We start from the raw sequence: 21,779 nt of genomic DNA on the forward strand, positions 1-21,779 counted from the left end.
CCCTCCTATAAAGTTTAGAGCACAAGGGAGCCAGCTGCTTTGGTGGCAGAGCTAAGGGAGACCCAAAGGCCAAGATAAGGCCTCCTTTGGGAGTTGGCATGGGATGTCTTGGGGCCAGTTCCAGGAGGCCACTCAGTGAGGGTACAGACCTCAGCCAAGAGACCGTGGACCAGTTACTGGGTGTTGGGAGTCCCTTGGTTCCTCCAAGAGCCAGATGAAATACCCCAACCAGGGGACAGGGCAGGGCGGTGGCCCCCAGCAATGGCTAGACTCAGAGGACCCTTGGAGGTGCCCACAGGAGAAGGAGGTAGAGCTTTCAGCCCTACCAAACCAGAGAGCAGATCAACTGGAGGCTAACCCTGTGCCCTGCCCAGCAGCCTGCTCCCTTGTACCAGGACACGCAGGACACGGAGTGGAAGAGGTAACTGTGGGCAGCCTGGAGTGGAGCTGACCGCTGTGTGACACTGGGGGAGAAGTGTCCTGGACTGGGATGTTTCTCTGAGGCTGTGGCAGGGCTGGTGGGCAGGTGGGCTGGGACCTTGATGCTATCAGAAGGTGCCGTGAGAGCTGCCACAGGTGGCTTCAGCTTCACAGCTGTACCAGATCTGCCTCCCTGACCCTTGTGAGATTTACGACACCCAGACGAAGGCTTTGGTGAGCGACAGACATTTTTGGAAGGTCTGTGAGAAGGGAGCTCCATGTGTATGGTGAGGCCCACCTCCACCTGAGGGGCCTACCCATGGGGGAGGCAGGGGCTCTCTCTGTCTCTCTCTGTGTCTCTGTCTCTATCTCTCTCTGAATCTCCATCTGTGTCTGTGTTTGTGTCTGTGTTTCTGTCTGTGTCTCTGTTTCTGTTTCTCCCAACAAAAGAAAGGGTCCCAAGGAAAAGATATAGGGCTGGGGGCACAGAGCTGGGTCTTGGGCCCTGGGGAGGAGGCATTTGAACTAGGGCCTGGAGTGGGGGGTCAGGAGCAGGAATGGAGGAAGGTCCCAAAGACCCCAAGACCCCAAAACTGGGGGCAGCAGAGCCCAGTTTAAAGCCACACCTCCCTATTCCACTCCAGACTCCCAGCCCTCGGTGCTGGCCTTGTGAGGAAAGCCACAGCTGAGACTCATCAGGCTGAAGCAGTCGTGCTTAACCACGCATCCTCCTGCAGCCTCCTTCCTTGACCTTTTTTGGGTTCAACATGCCTCCAAAGAATCTTCCGAAATGCCAAGTCCCTCTTGGGGAAGGCTGGCCAATGCCCAGGCGCCCACAGCACAGCTGCTGCTGAGGCCTGCTACAGAGCCTTGCTTGGGCCTTTCTCCTCCTTGTGTCCCCCAAAGGCCTGGGGCCCTGGTAAGGCCCTAAGAGGTAAGGCCCAGGGAGGAAAGGGGTGGCTGGCTGGCAGGGTACCCACCTGGGCTCAGGGCGAGCTTCCCAAGGCCAGTAGCCTGGTGACCCAGTACGGATGAACAGTCATCATAGACCTGTCCTTAGCAGATAGTTTATTCCAAAGAAAGCCCCTCAGAGGGGTGGCATTTCAGTAAGTGACTGTCCAGAGGGCAGCTGGCCTGGGGTAGGCCTGCTCTGGTCCTGCCTCAGTGGGCTGTGCCCTGAGTCTGGCCAGGCCTGCCCCGCACCGTGTGATCAGCAGGTGTCCCAGCTGATGTGTGAGACCTGGGCATATCCCTGGTCACGTGCATCCCACCCACTGTGCCCACTTTGGTTGGCAGAAACAGCCATGAACAGCTTCATTGCTCTCTTGCCTACGACTTGGGCAGCTCCTTGAACTTTCTGAGTCTCCGAATCATTGTGGAATGAGATAATGACTCTTTTCTCCCAAGGCTACCATGAAGACTCAGAATGCTCCACTTGTCCCTGCTTGCAGAAGCTTTCTCTGAGCCAAGGGAGGCAGGCTCTCCTCCTCTGTGAAAGGTCAATGGGCTCCCAGGGACCTCAGCTCTGATCTGGCAGCTACAGGGGGCTTGCTCTCTCTTCTTTCTGGGTGCAGCTGTGGATGGGGAGTCAGGGTCTGCTGAGCCCCTTGCTCTGTGTAAGCCTCAGGCTGTCCTGACGTCCTGCTCACCGGACACTGGGGCCCCCTCCCTTCTGGGAAGAGCCATCCTTGCCTCAATGGGTCTGAAGTTCCTGGCAGCTTTCTTCCCTCAGGATCTGAAAGCTGGGGGCTGGGGAAGCAATTGAGGAGCTTTGTGCACACTGCAAAGGAGGGGGGCATCTCAGGCTCTGTTTCCATGGGAACCGCTGGCACAGGCTGGCTCCTCAGGGCACCTAAAAGGGACAGTTGGCAGAGGTTTCAGGCACCTGGCTTCAGGGTGGCTTTTGTATGGGCCGAAAAGATGCTCCCTAGGGGCAGGAAGGACTCCCTCTCCCAGGGACACCAGGGGCCACCCCAGGAGCTGGGGGGTCCCTCAGCTGCCCTGAATGTAGTCCCAATCTCAGAGCCAGGCGGGGATGATGGCACTTGGGAAGTGTAATGGGCTTGTGCTTTGGGGGGGGGGCTCCTATACTGTGACAGGGAGGTAGGGGTGGGGAGACTGAGGCAGGAGGGTCACAAATTCGAGCCCAGCTTGGGGAACCTAGTGACTTGGTGACCCAGTGTCTCAAGACAAAAAATTAATAAAAGGGCTCAGGACATAGCTCAGTGCAAAGGCCCTGGGTTCAATCCCCAGCATGGGGGAGGGGAGGGGAGAGACAGATAAAAGAGGTGGAAGATCCGTGAGAGTCACTCTGATGATGTAGCCCCTGCGGTCATCACCCTTTCCACCACGGCCACTGCAGACCTGCCCTGGGGCTGAGATCCCTGAGCAGAGGATGCTGTGGGTGCCACGGCTGGCATCTCAATCTCACGGCTGCGCATTGTCCTGGAGCCCCTCAGGTACCTGAGGCCACACCATCTGGAGTCCAGAGGAGCTCAGGGAGGGCCCAGCCGGTCTGGGGTCTGGAAGATGCCCCCAGGACACGTGGGGCTACACTGCTGCCCCTGCCCCTTCTTGGGGTGGAAACTCCAGTCTGGATCTCCCCTCTCCCCAGCCCTGCCTCCTGCTGTCCCACCCCATTGGCCAAGAAGTGGGGGACCAGAGCATGTGGGTTAGAAAGGGACCAACTGCAGGGGCACAGAAAAACCGGGGTGGGGGGGACCCCGGAGAGTCAGGCAAGGGAAAGCAGAGACAGCAGGGGATGGAGACTGAAAAGATATGAGACAGACATGTGCTCATGTGTGTGAGTGTGTGTGTGTGTGTGTGTGTGTGTGTGTGTGAGAGAGAGAGAGAGAGAGACAGAGAGAGAGGCAGAGGGAGGGTGGAGCACGAGAGCTGGCGGGCAGCGGGAGGGAGGATGGAAAGAGTGGGAGGGGCCAGGAGAAGCCTCCAGTGACAATTACATCTGGTCCAAGCAAATATGAGGCAGCTGCCAGCGGGGCCAGGCAGTCCCGTCTGCTCGGGCTGCGAAGTGGGGACAGTGGCCACAGTTCTGAGCTGCACCCAGGATGCAGCGGCCAAAGGTAGGCACAGGTGGGTGGGCGGGCGGGCACTGGCATGAGGACAGAGAGAAGGGGGGCTTTGGAGGTGGCTCTAGATGAGGAGCTCCTGGCCACTGTCATTGCTGTGGTGCCTCCTTCTTTGACCCATCTCCTGCTGTCTCCTATCAGGTGGCTTTAGGGACAGTGAGTGTTGGAGTGTCCTGGCAGGATGCTGGACTCCTGGGGTCTTCTGGATGGAAGAGGCTTTAGGTGTATGTGGAATGAAAGCTGAACAGAGGAGCAGAAGTTCAGCTCTGTGGTGCCTGCTCATCAGTCCCTGGGGTGGGAGCCTGGGCCCCCAGCCCTGAGGATTAGGAGGCAGCACACTGGGAGGGGGCGTCTTCTGCCTGATGGTCAGCCAATGAAGTCATCTTTTAGTCAGTCACCCAAGTGTTCGAGGAATCCCTGTCTGATAGAAGAGCCAGGAGACTAAGGAGGAAGCAGTTCTCTCTCCTTGGGCTGTTGGGCAGCTAGAGGGGGGAGGCAAGAAAACCGCTCCAGCAGCATTCAAGAACAGCACTGGGTGAGAGACAAGATGAAGGAAAACCAAGGGAGGAAGAACAAGGGCCAAAAAAAAAAGAAAAGAAACTCCTCCCTGAGAAGCTGGCCCGATTCCCTTCGAGCTGCTCACATGTGTGGGACAATCTTGCTTTGAGAGAAGGAAGAAGCACCAGGATCCAGTGCTCACAACAATGTACCCGAGTCACTGTGGTTGGACAAGGGTGGTTGCATCTTCCCCTACAGAGGTCCAGAGGGAGGCATGGAGGGCTCCAGGCTCTCTCCATCTTTGTATTGGCTTCCATCCTTGAGCTTACTTTAGGGTCTGACAGGGCTGCTGAAAGTCCAGCCAGCACATGCAGGCAGCAGGAGGGAGAGAGAAGAAAGGGCAAAGGACCCAGATAAAATCAGGGTCTTGGGAGTAAGGACAGATATTGTGCTGGCATCTCAGTTTCTCCTCCTTAGAGATGGCTTCCTGCCTCTCACTCAAGAGGTCAAGCAGCCAGAGAAGGCTTGTGGCTGGCTTCTGTGTCCCACAGCCTGGTCATCCATTTCCCAGGGATGCCAGAAAGAGCAGCAGAGCTGGTGACATGTAGCTTTTTGAGCTTGGAGTTGGGGCATGTTGAAGGTGCTTCATCTCTTGTCACTTCAAGTTTCCCAGGCAGGCAGGACAGAAGCAGAGAAACTTAGCGCTTTGTCCCAGGTCCATGCTACGTGCTCACTGCACCCACTCCAGGCATGGCACAGGCCACCGCATCCACAGACATTGTTGTGAGCATGGACCACATAGCCACAGTGACACACGTCGGTGCACAGCCTGCCACAGCGCCCACCAGAGCTGTGCAGCGTGGCCCTACATGTCTCTAGCTCTGCCCACCGTGGAGAACAGTCCCTCTTCCCTCTCTTCTCCTCCGGTGCTGGTGGCCCTATGGCTCTTGCCATCTTTATGACCCCCACCTCTGTGGCCTGCCTGTGTCTGGCCTGGCCAGGAACAGAGAAGAACCCACACTCCCAGTGCTGGGCCAGGCAGGGACAGTGGTCCTAGGGAAAGCGCTCATTGGTCCCTCACCAGCAGGAGGTTAAGAAATACAACCTTGTCCCTAGTGGCAACAGGAGCTGTAGTCAGCCCAGGCTGGGAGTGAGCCCCAGTTGCCACAGTCAGTGTCATGGTCAGTGTCATGGTCAGCAGCTGCCCCCAGCACTGCCCTGTGCCCTCTCCCTGCCCTCCTAGCCCCTCACTGTTTCTCACCCCACCCTGCCTCAGAGCAGGGACAGTGGGTCACAGCTGGTCAGAGTACCAGGCCTCCCTGAGCTTGTGCTCCAAGAGTCCTTAGGAAAAGGAGCAGGCAGACCCAGCTCTGCTGTGGTGGGCATGGATCGAGGTCCTGGGGCTCCCAGGGTGATGTTTTCACTGCCCAGCCTCTCCTACAGCTTCCAGCCTAGCAGGACGCTTGTAGGAGACATGCCCTAATTTGTTCCCCCTTTTCTAAGACAGTGTCTGAGAGCCAGGCTGGGGTGGGAGGGGAGTGCCCCTGCTCTCCAGATGGTGTCTGGGAGAGAGGCAGGGGTGACGGCTGGGAGCCTGAAGTGCCCCCCATTATCCTCTGCATTATCTCCCGGCCCTCAGGCAGCCATGAGATAGCTTTCACGATTGTCCCCACTTTACAGACGAATAAGTAGAGGCCTGGCCAAGATTGCAAAGAACAGCATTGTCACTGGGATTTGAACCCTGCTCTGTCTAACTCCAAAGCTCAGGTCCTGAGGGCTGGGAGAGGACAACAGGTGGAAGGGGACACACCTTCGAAGCAGTCAAGGAGATGGCCCATTGTAAATTGGAGCCTGCTAGTGAGGACATAAGCTGTGTCCCCTGCATTAGACACACCACCAGTGACCTCTCCTTTCTGAGCTGCAGATCTGAAGTATAAAGGAGAGGCTTTAAATTCAGGCTCTCTTTTCTTATCAGTTTGGCACAAAAGCAAAGACTTGCTTTGCTGATGTGGCCTGGGGCTGGGACCCTCCTGTCCCCAACCCTAACCTCTGTGGGAATTCCCAGGAGAAGGGTCCCACCTATAGCCAGTGTGAGGGAGAAGGGTACCCTTGGCTTCCATGGCCTGGAGACAGAGGCTGGCACATCTGGCTTGCTGGTGCCCAGAGTGAGCCAGAAGTGGGTGAGTCACCGAGGCTCCGGGCCCTGCTCCCCGCTGGCTAATGTTCCCATGGAGCAGGTGCAGCTGTCAGCTGTGAGCAGGCCTCATCCTAGAATACCACAGAGCAGCCATGTGATAGGAGAGATCCAAGGGGACCCACAGGAGCCAGTTGGAATGGGGACAGCTGGGCTCAGAGGAGGCAGGATGGCTGAGAGGGCCCTGTCCCACCTTCCGCTGGCCTGGCCTCTGCCCTCTGATTTGATGCCTCAGCTCTCTGCCCAGATGTCTCTACCCAGCCATGCCTGCAGAAGTGAGTGCCCTCTGGGGCAGATCCAAGCCCCCACCCCTGTGCCCAGCCCTGGTGTAAGATGGGACGGGCACCCAGGCAGTGGCCCCAGGCCGTCAGGCTCTAATGCTGCTCTACCCATTGACTGTGGAAGGCCTGTCCCTCCCAGGCCCCAGCCTCTCCACCCAAGCCTGAGATCTGCTCCAGCCTCTGCCAGGCCCCAGCTGGGCTCCAGGCCCCATACCAGGCAGTAGGGGCTAGGAGTGCCACAATGCTGCTCTCCCCTGAGCTCCAAATGCCCACTGGTCATCACTGTGCCTCAGCCCTCACCCCATGGTATTCAAGGGTCTGAGTAGACAGGAAGGTGGCGCCCTGTGAGCCCTTAGCCCTGGCTCTGAACCGGGCAGATCTGGGCTCAGCCCAGGCCCCTTCACATGTTAGCTGTGTGTCCTCAGGCAAGTCATCTAGCTTTTCAGTGCCATGGTCATTTCATTTGGGGGAAGAGGATGTCACCAACCTCATAAGAGAATGAGATCCTCTACCACCCCACGCAGCCTGGCCCTGGCTCCAAGTGAAAGCTCTGTAAGCGGCAGGAACATCCATGTCGTTATTTCCTGGCTGCTGATTAATTAGAGTGTGGGGCCGGCAGCCTGGTAGAGAATGTTGTCGCTGAGTGGCTCAGGTCACCCAGGGGCCAGTGGTGCCCTCATAGCTAGAAAAGGGAGCTTATGCCAGGTTAAGTTGGCAGCCATCAGACATGGCCAGGATGGCCCACTTCCCTTCTTCTGCCCCAGTGCTGAGTGACACCCAGGAAGCTGTGTGTGCACCTGTCTCTGTGTGTAGGTATGTGTATGTGTGTGCCCGTGTGTGTGTATGCCTGCATCTGCGAGGACACATGACAGTCTCAGCTTCCCCCACAAGATGAGCTCCCTGCCCACATCTGGCTGTGCCCAGGGCTTGATGAGCTCAGGCGCCCAGAGCCTCCCCCCCAAGCCTGAGCCTGCACAACACAACAACCACCACTGCTTCCTGCCATCTGTCCCAAGAGCCGGAAATAGAGTGTATGACAAGTGGTGTGGGTGTGGCAGCCTGCACTGCAGCTGTCCCCTGAAGGGGGTGGGGACAGGTCAGCCCCACACCAAGTGACCGGCAAGTCCCCAGCTAACCCAGGCCCTGGTTTTGGGGTGGCACCCCTAGGAGCGAATAGGCTGAGAAGCTGAGCCCCCTTCCCCATAGGTAAGGCCAGAATTTCCTACCCAATGAGGTAAGCTCTGTAAACCCTAGCTGTGCTCCCCAGTCTACTGAGGTGCTCCTTGAAAACAGCTGCCCGGGCCCCTGTGAATCAAACCATGCAGTCCCCAGGAAGACTGACCCTGGGACTCTGAGTCCCTGTCTGGGTGACCACAGGCCTCTTCCCCCTGGACTTGGAGCCAGAAGCAATGCTGACTCACCTGAAATTGCCCCACCCCACCCCACCAGTGCATCCTGGTGGCCCTTGTAACACTGTTCATTGCTATTCCCCAGCCAAGAGGTCTGCAAACAGTCGGGAGAAGTTGGCAGCATGCTTTTCATGTGCATTTGCTCACAGGACATGGGCAGGGGAGGCACAGCTGCTAGGCCTTTCAGGACACTTGGTGGGACACCCAGTGCAGTCGTGGGGTTCAGTACAGGTGATCCAACCTCTCTCTAAGGCAGTGAAAACTCTCAAGATGGTAGGGTCCAGGGAAGGTGGAGGCTGGGGCATATCCCGCTCCCTCCTCCATCTCTTGGGCACAGGTTTCTCAGGTACTGGACATCTCCCCACCCCCAGTACTGCATCTAAAGCAGACCCTAAATATCTGCCACACTGACTATTCATCCCATCCATCTGCCTCTGCCTGGCTCACCCTGCCCTCCTCTCCTGGACCTGGGTGCCTCCTGATGCATCCACACTCTACTGGGAACCTTCTTGAAGCAGCTCTGGCTGACCCCTTGCTGGGTCTTGGCTGGGAGATAGTACCCAGGGGCAAGGTGTGCCCTGGAGGAGGAGACCCCTCAAACTGTTCAGTCATAGGTCCGAGAGCCACCTAAATCTGGTATGATTTTTTTTTTTTAGTACCGGGGATCGAACTCAGGTCCTTGCACTTCTAAGGCAGGCAGTGGAACCACTGAGCTAAATCCCCCGCAAGCCACCTAAATCTGGGATGTGCAGAAGAAACACAATGTGGGGCACAGATGTCATTTAAAACATTCCAGCAAGCACATTAAGGAAAGTCAAGTTTGCCAGATGTAGTGGTGCACACATGTAATCTCAGGACTCTGGGAGCCTGAGGCAGGATTATTACAAGTTCAAACCCAGCCCAGGGAACTTAATGACTTGGAGAGATCTTGCCTCAGGATAAAAAAATAAAAGAGCTAGGGGATAGCTCAGTGGGAAGACCCTGGATTCAATCCCCAGTATTGGAGGGAAAAAAGAAAGTTTAAAAAGTGAAACTATTTTTAATAATTTTTTATTATTTGGTTAATAAATTTTATTTCACCCCATGTAAATATTATCTTTTCAACATATAATTAATATAAAATTGTTAATGCACTATTTTAAATTCCCATGCATATCTGAAACCCAGTGCATTTTTTAAAAGATTGCATGGTTCAGTTTGTCTGGCTCTGGGACAGCTGCTTGGCAGCCACATGCAGTGACTGGCCACCATGTGGGAGAGCTCAGGCCTGGATGGATCAGCTACTGAGTCAGGCTTGTCTGGGAAGAGAAACACAAGCTTTCCATACTGTTTGTACTCTCCTTCATTAGTGCATTTCCCATTACTATACCAAAATGCCTCAGGTTGGCTACTTTATAAAGAAAAGAGGTTCGTTTAGCTCACAGTTCTGGATGCTAGAAGCATGGCTCAAAGTCTGGGTATCTCTGCCCCCAGTCATAGAAGCTGCCACTACTGACCTAACCAAAACCAATGCCTTCCCAGAGGCCCCATGTCTGAACACCACAGTGAATCAAGTTCACTAGCAAGACTTTGAGGGTCAAATTGCCTCAAGAGTTTAGAGGACAAATTACACTCAAACCATAACATTGGCTTTCACCACTCTTGCCTTACCTGCTTTGACCTATGCTGTTGCTTATTTTTTCTTTAAATTAACTTGCATTTTAAGTTTTCAAAAATTCTTTTAAAGGAGAATCTTTAAGTCAGCATTGTAAATGGGAAGCTGGCAGTAGCTGCCAGGCAAACAAAGCAGCAAGATTAACTTTTCAACTGCCCCACCACACATCACAGACAGAGGTGGTTTGTGGGTAGCAGAGCCATCTCCCTGGAGCCAGAGGCCTCAGGCCAACCCTCACTTGGGCACACCTGGCATTGCACAAGCTGGGGAGCTGGGAAAGAGGGTGTGAGCAGGTACCTACAGGAACTTGTTACAGTCTAGCTTGATTTAGGCTTTAGGTGGATGATTTTCTTTTTCTTTTTCTCTTTTTTTTTTTCCTTTCTTTTGGTGGTACTAGGGATGGAACCTAGGGCCTTTGCATTGATCTACACCCCTCCCCTTTTTATTTTTTAAGTATTTATTTATTTATTTATTTTTGGCACTGGGGATTGAATTCAGGACCTTGCACTTGGGAGGCAGCACCACTGAGCTAAATCCCTGGTCCCCCTTTTTATTTTTTGAGCCATTGAGACAGGGTATCACTGAGTTGCCCAGGCGTAGCTCAAACTTGTCAGCCTCCCAGCATGCTAGGATTACAGATTTGTGCCACTGCACCCAGCTTGATTTGGGTAATTTTGAAGAACATCAAAAGGCTGGTGGGAGCATTAAATAAACCTTCCCAACACCTAACTCAGTACTGGCACATGCCCAGTGCATCACCCTACTACCAGGCACACTTCTGTTCCTTCCTCACTTCCCACAGGCCAAGAAGGACTCAGAAGTCCCTGGTCACCTGTCCCTGGCTACCAGGCTGGGCGGGAGCTGGGAGTCTCACCTCGAGTGAATGGCAGAGTGGCCCAGCCAGCTGTAGCCTCTTTATTGACACTCTTGTGAGGCTCAATGGGGCTGTTCATACCCAGAGCCAGCCTCAGGCCATCTTGGGAGCATGACCAGAACACCTGCTCTGTCAGAAGAGCCACCGGGGACTCTGGGACTTCAGGGCCCAGATCTTCTGCTTCACTGGTCTCTGCCACCCAGGCCTGACCATCCCAAGGCCTGGGGATGAGGAAGGCTCTGTCATCCATGATGAGGCCAGCATCAGACAGGAGCAGGTGGAGAGACCTTCTCAGGTAAATTGAGAACAGCATCAAAGGCTTCCACGCAGACATCTGTGAATATTTACAGAGGGCCTTGTATGTGTTTGCATTTTTAATACAAGAGAGGGAGAGAGAGAGAGAGAGAGAGAGGATTTTTAAATTGCAAAACATTTTCTTTTGGTGCTGAGGATTGAACCCAGGGCCTCATACATGTTGAGCATGCACTTTACCACTGAGCTACACCCCAGCCCTTCACTAAAATTTTTATTGAGCTAGGTGTTGGAAGAAATAACACAGAGACCCCACACCCACTCAGCCCAGTGTCCCCAGTGGTAGCTTCTTACAAAACCAGCACGATATCACTCCAAGGATCGGCAGTGACGCAGCCCATCTTACACCCCCTCATTTCATATGCACTTGTGTCTGTGTGCACGCACGTATGTGTTCAGTGCTCTACAACTTGATCGCATAGATGGGATCGTGTATCCATCACCGAAGCAAGATGCATAACCGCCCCACCCACAAAGGTCCCTCCTCCTAAATCCCCCTCCTTAACCCTGGCCTTCTAATCTGTTCTCCATCTCTAAAACACTGTTGTTTCCAATTGTGTTACACACAGCGTGTGGCCTGTGGTATAATTCTCCTGAGATCCACCCACATTGGTGTATATCACAGGAGTTGGTCTCCTTTAATGGCTGTTAGCTCCATGGTACAGATGGATGACCACATCTGGGATGTTTCCAGTTTTGGGCTCTCATCAGTAAAGCAGTGAGGAACATTCAGGCACAATTTTTTTGTTTGAGCATACATTCTCATCTCCCTGGGACAAATGCCCAAGAGTCCATTTGCTGGACTGTGTGGTGGCTGCATGGGATGAGAGGACAACCTGCCAAGCTGTCCACCTGTCTTTCCCCATCCTCATCAGCACCAGCATTTGGCGTTGTCATTTTTTATTTTAGCTGTACACATAGGCACATACAGTTCTCGGGGTGCTCTTCACATACATTTCCGTGGTGTTGAGCATTGTTTTGGGTGCTTATTCACATCAAAGTGTCCCCTGGTGAGACCTTCTACTGGATGGCTTTTCTGTTGCCATGGAGCTGGGGAGTGGGGGTCTCTTGGTGACAGGCTCTGTGATGGGAAGAGCAGGTGATGCATGGCAGATGCATGCCACTATCATAGCTGGCATCTGAGGTGGAGACACAGGGAGGGGGTGATACGCTCCCGTGATCTGACACCTGGTGAGGCCTCAAGCACCCCAGCGGGACAAATGTCCAGGACAGGGAGCAGCAGCAGGTGTCCAGGCAGTGCCAGGAGAACCAGCCCGGGGGGGGGGGTAGCAGATGAGACGGGGTCTGACCTGAAGAACAAGGGTCTGAGCGGGGTCAGGAGGAGATTTAATTCATGTCCAAGCCTCCTCCCTGCCAAACCACAGTTTCTCCCAGTGAAAGCGCAGTGGGCTTCCTCTCAGGGTCCCTCCCTTAGAGCCTGCAAGCCTCCCGAGGCAGGAAGAGGGTGCTGGAGTGGCCATTTAACATCCCTGACGGCTCATTCAGACCCTCTCCCAGACAGATGGGTGTCAAATATTCATGAGGTGACCCGGCAGTCACTCTGCCCTCCTCTACCTCCCCCACAGCCCTCGCTGGCCAGTCCAGGGCTGAGCTGCCTGCTGCCCCTTGGCCTGTCCTCTTTCCTCTCCCTTCTCTTTGGAGCCCACCACCTTGCTAACAAAGGGGGGCCCTGGGCCTCCAGATGGACAGAGGGAGTGGTCCTGGTCTCACGGCACCACCCACCCTGCTCCTCCACAGGAAGAAAAGGACCTTGGTCCAGGAGAGCCCCAGGACATTCAACAGCTACTGTGGACATTTTAGCGGCCTTGGAAGCCCCCTGAGAGGATACCTCTCTGGGGACCTGGCCCTGTGAACAGTCACCAAGTAACAAAGGCTGCCTGGGCTTTGGGATCAGAAGACATGTACTGAGGGGCCCTTGGCACATCCCCAAACTTCTCATGGACCAGTTTCCTTATCTGTAAGATGGGGTGGTCATGCCCTCCATGGGGAAGATGACCATGAGATGACTCATGGCTCAGAACAGACATGCATGGAGGGGTCCCAGCCTGCGGGGGACTGAGGGGACAGAATCACTGTGGGACAGAGCCAGGAACACTCACAGAGTCTCTCCCACAGCAGCCTGGCCCTGTGGCTGAGACAGAGTCCCTGTGCCCATCCTAGTCCCCACCAGGGCAGCCCCTGCCAGCCAGCGCCTGCACTGTTCTAGGCATGGGGATCCCAATAAATAGCTGCTGCCCTCGGCTCTCAGCCTGCCTCGGTTTCTCCTTCTGACGTTCTTCACTCACCCTGTGCAGAGCTTCGGCAAGGAATTCAGGAAACAATGAAGCACCAGCTCCTGTCTCTCCCCCACCCCCTCCTTGACCAAATGAAGATTTCATTCATCAAGGCCATTTGGCTCATGAGTAAGATCTTTAATAATGGAAGAAGTACCACTCTGACCCAGCCCAGACAGGGTGTGTGTGTACCTGTGTGTATGTGTGCAAGCGTGTGAATGTGGACGCAAGTGTGTGTGCACAGGACACATATATAGGGTGCCTCCAGCATTCCCTTCTTCCTGCCCGGTCAGGATGGTCAGCCAGGCCTTTGCTGCAGCTCTGGGTACCCCAAGGCCTCACATGTCAGACAAGCCTGGGAGAAGGGAGAATGGTGGGGTGCTGCTGTAGTGTGTCGGGGAGGCAGGGTAATAGCTGGGAGCCAGAGGACTGGCAGCCCCTACTAGAGGAGGCACAGAAGCAGGGCTCAGGGGTTTGGTGCTCCCTGCCTAGGAGACTACTGAATGAAAGCTGAGCAGGAGGGCGACTGGCCTTGCAGCCCAAACATGAACAGGTCTCCAGGGCCCATGATCCAGTGAAGGCCCTGGAGGATTTCCTCCTAACTGGAGCCTGCACGAGACAGCAGGCCCCTCCACAGGTTTGGGGACATTCATCGGCCTCTTCTTCAGGTCCAGTTCCCATAGAGGATGGGATGAGAGAGTGAGTAAAGGTCAGCAGGGAGCAGGTGGACAGCCAGGACACTGACTCTGACTTTGACCTTGACTCTGGAGACAGTGACTTCGAAGAGATTCCAGGGCGGTGGGGCTGTTAGTCACTCCAAACAGCCCAGTGCTTTTCCAGATCGTGCAAATGGCACACACGTGAGACCTCACGATTCGGAAAGACATCAAGACGCCCAAATGTGCCACAGATGGAGCGAGCCTGGCACTACTTGTGGGCCATGACCTGGGCCGCGCCTGTTGCAAGCTTGCCTGGGTGGGAAAGCCGGGCACAGAGGCAGCAAACCAGACGTTGCTGATGCCCGGAGGGACCACCATGGCTGATCCCTGGCAAGGGACCCCCCTGCCACCGGCTTGAGAATGACGGGCAATGTGGGAACCATGATGATTGATTGAGAGCCCTAAAATAACATTATAGGAAAACAGATTTTTTGGGGGTATGAAGTTTATTGGTACATTTTAGGTATACAATACAGTTACATTCATCATTGGGATCTTGTACCTTTACACGATGTATCTTGGTTCTTATTTTTTCCCCCTTCCCCTGCCCTCCGTTCACCCCTTCCACCCTCCCTATTTACAGAGACTTTGTTTCCATGTTTTCCTTTTCACATATTTTTTCCTTTCCTTTCCCCTTCCCCTCCCACTTCCCCTACCCCTTTAGACCTTTTCTTCCTATTTCACATTATCAATTATACATTTTGATTCTTGTTTACACTTTCAGTTTCTCACACTAGAGAAACTATTCGGTATTTACACGTGTGTCTTGTTTATTTCACTTAAGCGTAGGCCCTCAATATGCATCTATTTTGCTCTAAATGTCTCTAGTTTCTAGTTCATTATGGCTGAGCAGTACTCCATTTTATAAAAAACCACATCTTCTTTATCCAGTCGCCAGCTGATAGCCAATTGGGCTGTTTAGGAAAACAGATCTTGCTACTCTGGAACCCCACTGGGACTCCGGGCTGCCCTTTCTGAGCTGATCACAGCTCAAACTCAGGTCTCACCGTCTCCTGACTCCCACTTGAAGCCCCTCCCTCCCCACAGTTCCTCCCACCAGGCATTCACGTTGTTTCTAGAGCATGGTCCTGGGGAATGAGATGCTGTGTGACCCTGTTCAGATCTGCAGGGCCTCAGGAGCTCTCCCTGTTCCCACTGCAGGAGGTGACAAAGGCAGCAGATGGCAGCCTCCTGGGAGACCCTGGGCACACACCGCTGAACAGGAAGGAGGGCACCAAGTGGCAGAGGCAGAGATTCACCCGCCAGGCCCTGATGCGGTGCTGCTTGGTCAAGTGGATCCTGTCCAGTGCTGCCCCACAGGGCTCAGGTAGGGCTGTGCATCCAGGACCAAGGGAGGGGTATGGTTCTGTCCTGAGCTCTGTCCCTTCTAAGGCCTTGGAGGCCACCTGGGGCGCCTACTGGGTCCTGCTCTGGGGACCCAGGGGCTGGTGCTGGCGTCTGGGTTGTTTTCAAGGGAGCTGGCAGCAGTGGCTGCCCCGGGCTTGGCCATGTTTGGTGTTTGCTGAGTGTGACAGAGCAGGAGGGCCCTGTGGTCTCTCACACACTTTTCACTCTACCTGTGTACCCACCCAGGACAAGTGCGCACACATGGACACACAACCCACATACTTGTCTACTACTCATACTGCACGATCACACACACACACACACACACACACACACACACACACACACGAGGCCTCATGCAAGGTGTGTGTGTCTGCCTCTTCTGCTTTAAGAAAGAGCTGTGCGCTTGGCCTTCAAAGCTGTGTCTTATTTGATGTCTTGGACGCTCCAGCTGTGCAATTTCCAGGAAGCCAGCTTCTCCTGTCCACAGAATGGACAGAGTCCCAGGCTCTCAAGTTCAAGGGGTCACAGGTGCACATCAAGACCCCAATTGTTACTAGCAAACTCCACAGTTCCAGCCTCTCCCCTGCCCACAGAGTTCCTGCTCATTGGCGGCTCTGCCGCCCTTGACTGACATTTGTCCCTGTGTCTGGGTTCTGAAGGTGGCAGAAACTTCTGCATGTCCTGCAGGAGAATGGAAGATTTTCCATCAGGGTGGGAACGAAGAACGGAAGGGATCTATGACACTCTGGTGTGGCTGCTGTGTGGCAGCTCTGTGTCCTCTGGGTTTTCCCAGTGCTAAGGAGTGTTCCAGGGACCCTGGAGCAGAGCTCCTTTCCCTCCCTCAGATCCTGTGGACCCCTCGCCTCACCACTCTGTCTGTCTCTCTGTCTTCCAGGCAGCAGCAGCTCAGGGTGGGGCTGGGGCTGGGGCTGTGGTGTCCCCTCGCCAAGGCTGTCTGCATAGTGTGATAGCAGCCACCCTGCTGAGTGTGGGTGGACAGGGAGAAACACAGCCTGGGAGAGGCAAGGTGTGTCCAGGTCACCAAGGGCCCACCCAACTCAAGGTAGCTTCCTAGAAAAGCTTTGTCATATTAGGGTCTTGTCAAAGGCACCTCCTAGAGGCCAGGGCCCAGACCACATGGATGTCCAGCCCAGCCTAGCACATCCCCTGAATGGATGTATTTACCAGACCTCAGACCAGGCTACAAGAGCTGATGTGAGGGGCAGAAGCATGAAAGTCTATCTGACTGTGTGGGGGAGGCATTGCAGGTCATCTCACCCCGTTTTGTTTAAGAGCCTGTGAATGATAGGAGAGGTCCCGTGGTCAGCAGGCCACCCAGGGGTTGGGGCCCCAGAAGAGCTCAGAGCTGAAGCAAGCAGGTTGTGTGTCTCCCGGGGCCTCACAGACCAAGCAGCCAAGACCCAGATGTGCCCTTCCCTCCCAGGGCATGGCTCCTGGGCCTCATCCCTCAGGTATGTTCCTGAGAATCCCTCAAGGAGGACTCTGCCAGTGCAGCCACCCAGGGCTCTGTACACATGTGAAATGCTGGCTGTGCATAGGCAACATGCCTCTGTGCCTTGGGATGCCAAGAACAATGGGGCGCATTCAGCACAGTGTCTCCGCAAGCTGAATGTCCTGAGCCTGTGGAGGCCGGGCCACCAGACACTGTGGCCTTGCTGCTGGGTTTTTCCATTCAGCAGGTGTCGGGCTGGGGAGACAGATGTCTGGGATGGCTGAGAATGAAGCCTGTAAGACCTGGGCAAGCTGGGACCTCAGCAAAGACTGGGCAGGACTCAGGGGCCTGGAGAGACAAGGGCAGGGGTTGAGCCTGTGTGGCAGTGAAGGTCCCAAGATGGAGTCAGATGCGGGCACAGCAGGTGGGCGCAGAGGGCTGGCAGGGTGGCCTAGAGCCCCTAGGAGATGCACCCCTCCTCAGTCCAGAAACTCAGGGACACTCCTCCGTGACCCAGCACTGCTCCACATCTTCCCAGCACCCAAGGTCTTCCTGACAGGACGCCTGCCCAAGGCATGGCTGAAGCCACCACCCGACAGACCTGCTTCTCCAGTCCAGCTCCCCACAGGGCTGCCGGTTTCTCCTCTCCCATGGTCTCATTGACTAACAAAATCCACCCCTGCCAATGACCTGGGATCTCGGCTGCAGACAGCTGGGCTCAGGCTGGGCAGGTTTTCAGAAACTCCAGAGGACCAGGGAACCAGATGTGACAAAGCCAGCTTCCTAGATAAATGCCACATATCCTTGGCTACTCTGGCCCACATGTTTCTGTGTGACACAACACCACCATCCCTGGAACAAAAGACACACCTGCCTCTCACCCAAAGTGGAGACCCACAGTCCCCCAGCCAAAGCACCCTTTCCTGGGAGACCCCCTTCCTCCTAGGGTCCATCCACCCCATGGAGAGTCAGGATGTCACCACCACAGTGTCCCTGATAGGCAGTGGTGGCAGAAAGGTACAGGCACAAAAAGGTGACACAAGTGAATAGTGACCAAATCACAGTGTGTTGAAAGCACCGAGCTACATCTGACGTGATGTCATCTCCAAGCAAGAAGTCAGACCGGCCGCAAACACCCACGAGCTTTCCCAGAGCAGTCGCTGTCACCACAAATACCGACAGTTGAACGGCTGCAGCCTGGGCGAGATGATCTGTGAGGACAGTTTCTCCGGGAAGGGGTGCTGTGAGTCTGTCCCCCAAGTTAAAGGGGGATTCTTGGTCACTTTTTGTTACTTAACACAATACCCAAAATGCGGTGCCTTAAAATAACAGCTTTATACCTGTCACTTCCGTAGGTCAGGACTTGGGCAGGCCTCGGCTAGGTGGCTCTTCTACTCTGCAGTGAATTGTGACAGTATACTGTTGAGTCAAGGGGAGGGTGAGTAGAATCCATTGCCCCGGGCATCGCAGTGAGAAGTCTTGGCCATCTTTAACCCACCCCCTGGGCACTGGCTCAGAGCCCCTGGCTGCAGAACCCAAATCTCCTCAGAGGAGCATCTCCACCGCAAAGATGTAGTGACAGGGTAGGGACGATGGGGCTCTAAGCGGGGACCTTTGCGCAACCTCTCTGGTGGGAATGAGACCCGTGGTCAGCCACAGTGGTACGTGGGACACCGTGGGCAGTGGCCATGACGGGGCAGGCAGGCAGGGAGGTCCACATGCAAAGCATGTCAATCCCAGTGGGGAAGGAACAGTGGGTCCCTCCACATGGAAGGGCTGCAGTGAAGCCAACCTGCCACCTGCTGGCCAGCAGGGCGCTCAGCACCAGGGGCTGCCAGATGGGCCAGAGAGGAGAAGAGCTTCCTCTGAGCCCTTGGGTGACTTCAGTCAACTAAAACAAATGGCACTTTGCTTATAAGCAAGTGCGAGGTGGCCAGGACAGAGGCCACCTAGCGCACACAGCACAGGCCGTCGGGTCCGCTTGCTTCCCGGCACCTCCGCATTCAGCCTGGCCGCCCTGAAAAAGCAATCCGCGGACCCTGATAGTCTTGCCCTCCCCTGGCTTCATCACCTTTCCTCGAATCTTGTGCTCTGTGCCTATGACCCCTGAACAAAGGTTAACCCACCCGGCCAGCTCCCCCATCAGTGTGCATCCCGGACCCTCTCCTTCCTGCAACACGGGAAGCGGGCACACAGGGTCCTGCCAGCAGGGGGCGCCCCTGCTCCATGTCCTCCCCTGGAGCAGCTTTGCTGGCTGCATCTCCGCTGGCTGCACTTCTGTCGGTAAATCACAGGTGAATTGTTCCCCTCAGACAGTCCCAGGGGCTCCCCCGGAGCCACAGGGAGGAACCGTGCAGCAGGTACCCCAAGAGTCAGCACCTGCTTATACTGCCTGCGGGTGCTCCCAGGCCGACCCACTTGGCCCTGACCTCCTGCCTGGCACATGGTGTCCTGACCCCGCTCCTGGCAGCCCAGTGGGTCAGAAGGCTGGCTGTGGGTCAGGAATAGAAAAGCTCTGCCAAAGAGGCATGGCTTTGCTAAAACCCAAGCGAGCATATAGAATGCTCCTCTCAGGCCATGGACCCCAGGGCATTCCAGCTGCCTTACATACATCTTGTGTCATTGAAGGCTGGATCATTAGACCTGCTTGTTTCTTTGACCAGTAGGAGATGCACAGCATAATGGTTCATCCGCACTCTGGAGGGGACATTGTGACTTGCTTGCCCTTATATATAACAGAAACCCCAAGCATCCGTGGCTTAACCTGGGCTAGGAAGTGGCTTGCACTAGTTTGGTAGCTTGGGCATGTCAGAGACAACATCTTTGGTTCTTTTGCCCTTTCCCACCACAGTTGTGGTGCCAGCCATCACAGCCTTATTTTAGACAAGAGGAAGGAGAAATTGGGTAGAAAGGGGAAGTGATGGTGCCTAAGTCCGGAAAGCAACACTTACAGAAATCTCTGGATGATTTATGCTCACATTTCATCAACCAGAGAACTAAGCCATGCTGGCAGCAAGGAAGGCCACAGTGGGAAGGGTTTGGTAGTTTTTTAGCTGGACGCCAACAGAATCTGAATTCTGTTGAAAAGTAGGGGGTGAAAACACATAATTGGTGCTCATGGCCACACACAGCTTGTAGGGTTGCTTTGGTGGCTGAATGCACCTGTTGAGCTCAGACGGACTTAGCAAGCAGCCAGACACACACTAGGTGCTCCATAAACGTGGAGGCAGGGAAGGAAAGGGGGTCAGCAGGCTTTCCTTTTTAGTCCTCATTAGAGGGACCTGGCCACCCCCTCATCCTCCACTCTAGAGAGGCACTGGGGGGGGGTGATGGGGTCAGTGAAGAGAGGTCAGAGGTCAGAGGTTAGAGAAAGCCAGAGGCCCAGGCCCTACCCTGCCCCGCTGTGCCCAGAGCCTAGCCCTGTGTCTCCCAGGCAGAGCTGAGAGAGAAGGCTGTTCCACACTGGTTGCAGGGGCTGGGGACCAGTGAGGCCCCTCTGCAGTGAGATCACACCCTGAGCTGAAAATCACACCAGTGGCAGCTCCTCCCAGTGCTGGGGGTGATGCCTACCCCTCCTGCCCGCACTCCTGGCCCAGGAAGCTGCTGGCCTTAGAGCAGAGGGCTCTGGGTCCCAGGGCTCAGGAGCAGGGCCGGGAGAAGCAGGGGCTCCAGACAGAGGGCGAGGGGTCAGGAGGCAGTGATAGAGAGGTCGAGACACAGGCTGAGATAGAGAACAGACACCAAGACTGAGACACAGACAGAGCAGGAGCTGGCAGGAGGAGGGAAGGTTCCAGAAAGAGAAGGGCTCCAAGTGTCTGGCCAGGGAGGGGCCAGGGGAGGCCATTCAAACTGTGGCCTGAGGACAGAGCCCAGCTGAGTAGGGATGGCAGGGCATGGTGAGAGTCCCCACCGGCGGCTGCAGGAGGGTCAGCACAGCTGCCAGAAGCACCTGGGTGACATCATCAGCTTCTTCTTCCGCTTCATCTCTGGGAACCTGGCTCGAGGTGAGGGCGCCTCGGGTGGCCATGGGTGGTGCATGGAGAGGCTGCAGACTAGGGATGGCACTGCCTGAATGGGGAGGGGACCACCAAGGCAGTGCTCTGGGAACAGGACTTGTGGGACAAGGGCGGCAGCCACCTTTACAGTCCATGACAAATACCTGACCTGAAGGTTTGGAGGAGAGGCTGGGGGCTTCCCCAGTTTTGTGTTCCCCATCTCAGTGCTGGGGAGGAGCCAGGTATAGGGTGATGCCACAGCAGGCCATTTCCACTCCCCACTTCCTCCCTGGCTCCTCTACTGCCCACCCAGGACTGCACAGGACCAAGACCAAGGCTCTGCTTGGGGCACGGGGGAGGATCCTGCTTGTGGGGAACTGGGACAGAGCATGTCAGGAACTTCAGACCCAGAATGGGGTGAGCGCCAACAGCTAAGCTTCTTGGCTCTTTCGTCTATCTGGTCTCTGGAGGGTACCAAGGGGTGACCTGCTAACTGCCGGGGGTGGGGAGAGAGGGGAGGCTGACCTCATCGCTTCTCCGAGGCTAGGGGCTCTGTCCTCCACCCTGTTCCCTGTCCTGCCCAGACCACCTAGCGCAGAACATGGCACATGAAATACCTGTCGGACTCAAACACCTTGAAATCAGTGGGATGGCAATGGTTTAAACTTCTGGACAGCAATCCTAAGTCTCTAGGGACAAGAGCACAGGATTCTGCAGTGACCCAGGATGGCAGAGGGAGGAGGTCTGAGTCTGGAATAGCGTGGCAGGCTCAGGGAGCTCTGGATGGGGACCTGGGAACCCAGGGTCCCGAAGCCTTCCAGTTTTTCAAAAGAAGAGGAAATCTTGTGGCTGCCTATGATGTCACTTAGCAGGGCCTCCAGCTCCAGCTTCCCTCTCCAGGAAGTCTTTTAGGGTAGAATTTGAAGATGGGGGGCCCTGGGCTGCTTCTCAGTGCAGAGGAATGCATGGGTAGCCAGGCCCAGGGAAGTGGGGTTTAGTCAAGGCCATCACCCGCTGGCCACCACCCTGCTGGCCCCTCCTATAGCTGGGGCTCTTTGTTTCCATTCACGGTGCCTATGGCTTGGAAGCTGCAGGTGTGTGGCATCTAGGGCACAAGCCACCTACCAGGCCTCCTCGGGACCCAAGCTTGGGCCTGAGCTTACTGGGCAACCTCTAGGCTCCCAGCTGTGCTGAGTGCTGGGGCTCTCCAAGAGGTGGGGAAGGAGGTCAGACAGGC

General features: G+C 55.4%; 1 protein-coding gene across 2 annotated transcripts in view; it reads left to right on the forward strand.

Moving 5' to 3' along the window:
• Positions 1–3,354: 3,354 nt before the first annotated feature.
• Positions 3,355–21,779, forward strand: part of Kcnip3 (potassium voltage-gated channel interacting protein 3) — a 79,001-nt gene continuing 60,576 nt past the window's right edge. For both annotated transcript variants that reach the window (XR_015447958.1, XM_087202937.1), the window contains exons 1-2: positions 3,355–3,503; positions 14,906–15,071. Coding sequence is in view for 1 of the 2 variants with exons in the window: in XM_087202937.1 (XP_087059063.1) it covers positions 3,489–3,503; positions 14,906–15,071 (181 nt within the window). In the remaining variant the exon portion in view is untranslated. The remainder of the gene's footprint in view (positions 3,504–14,905; positions 15,072–21,779) is intronic.

This window comes from Heterocephalus glaber, unplaced genomic scaffold, assembly GCF_053883595.1.
Source record: "Heterocephalus glaber isolate CG9 unplaced genomic scaffold, H.glaber_assembly_v1.0 deba00000470, whole genome shotgun sequence".
Lineage (NCBI taxonomy): Eukaryota > Metazoa > Chordata > Mammalia > Rodentia > Bathyergidae > Heterocephalus > Heterocephalus glaber.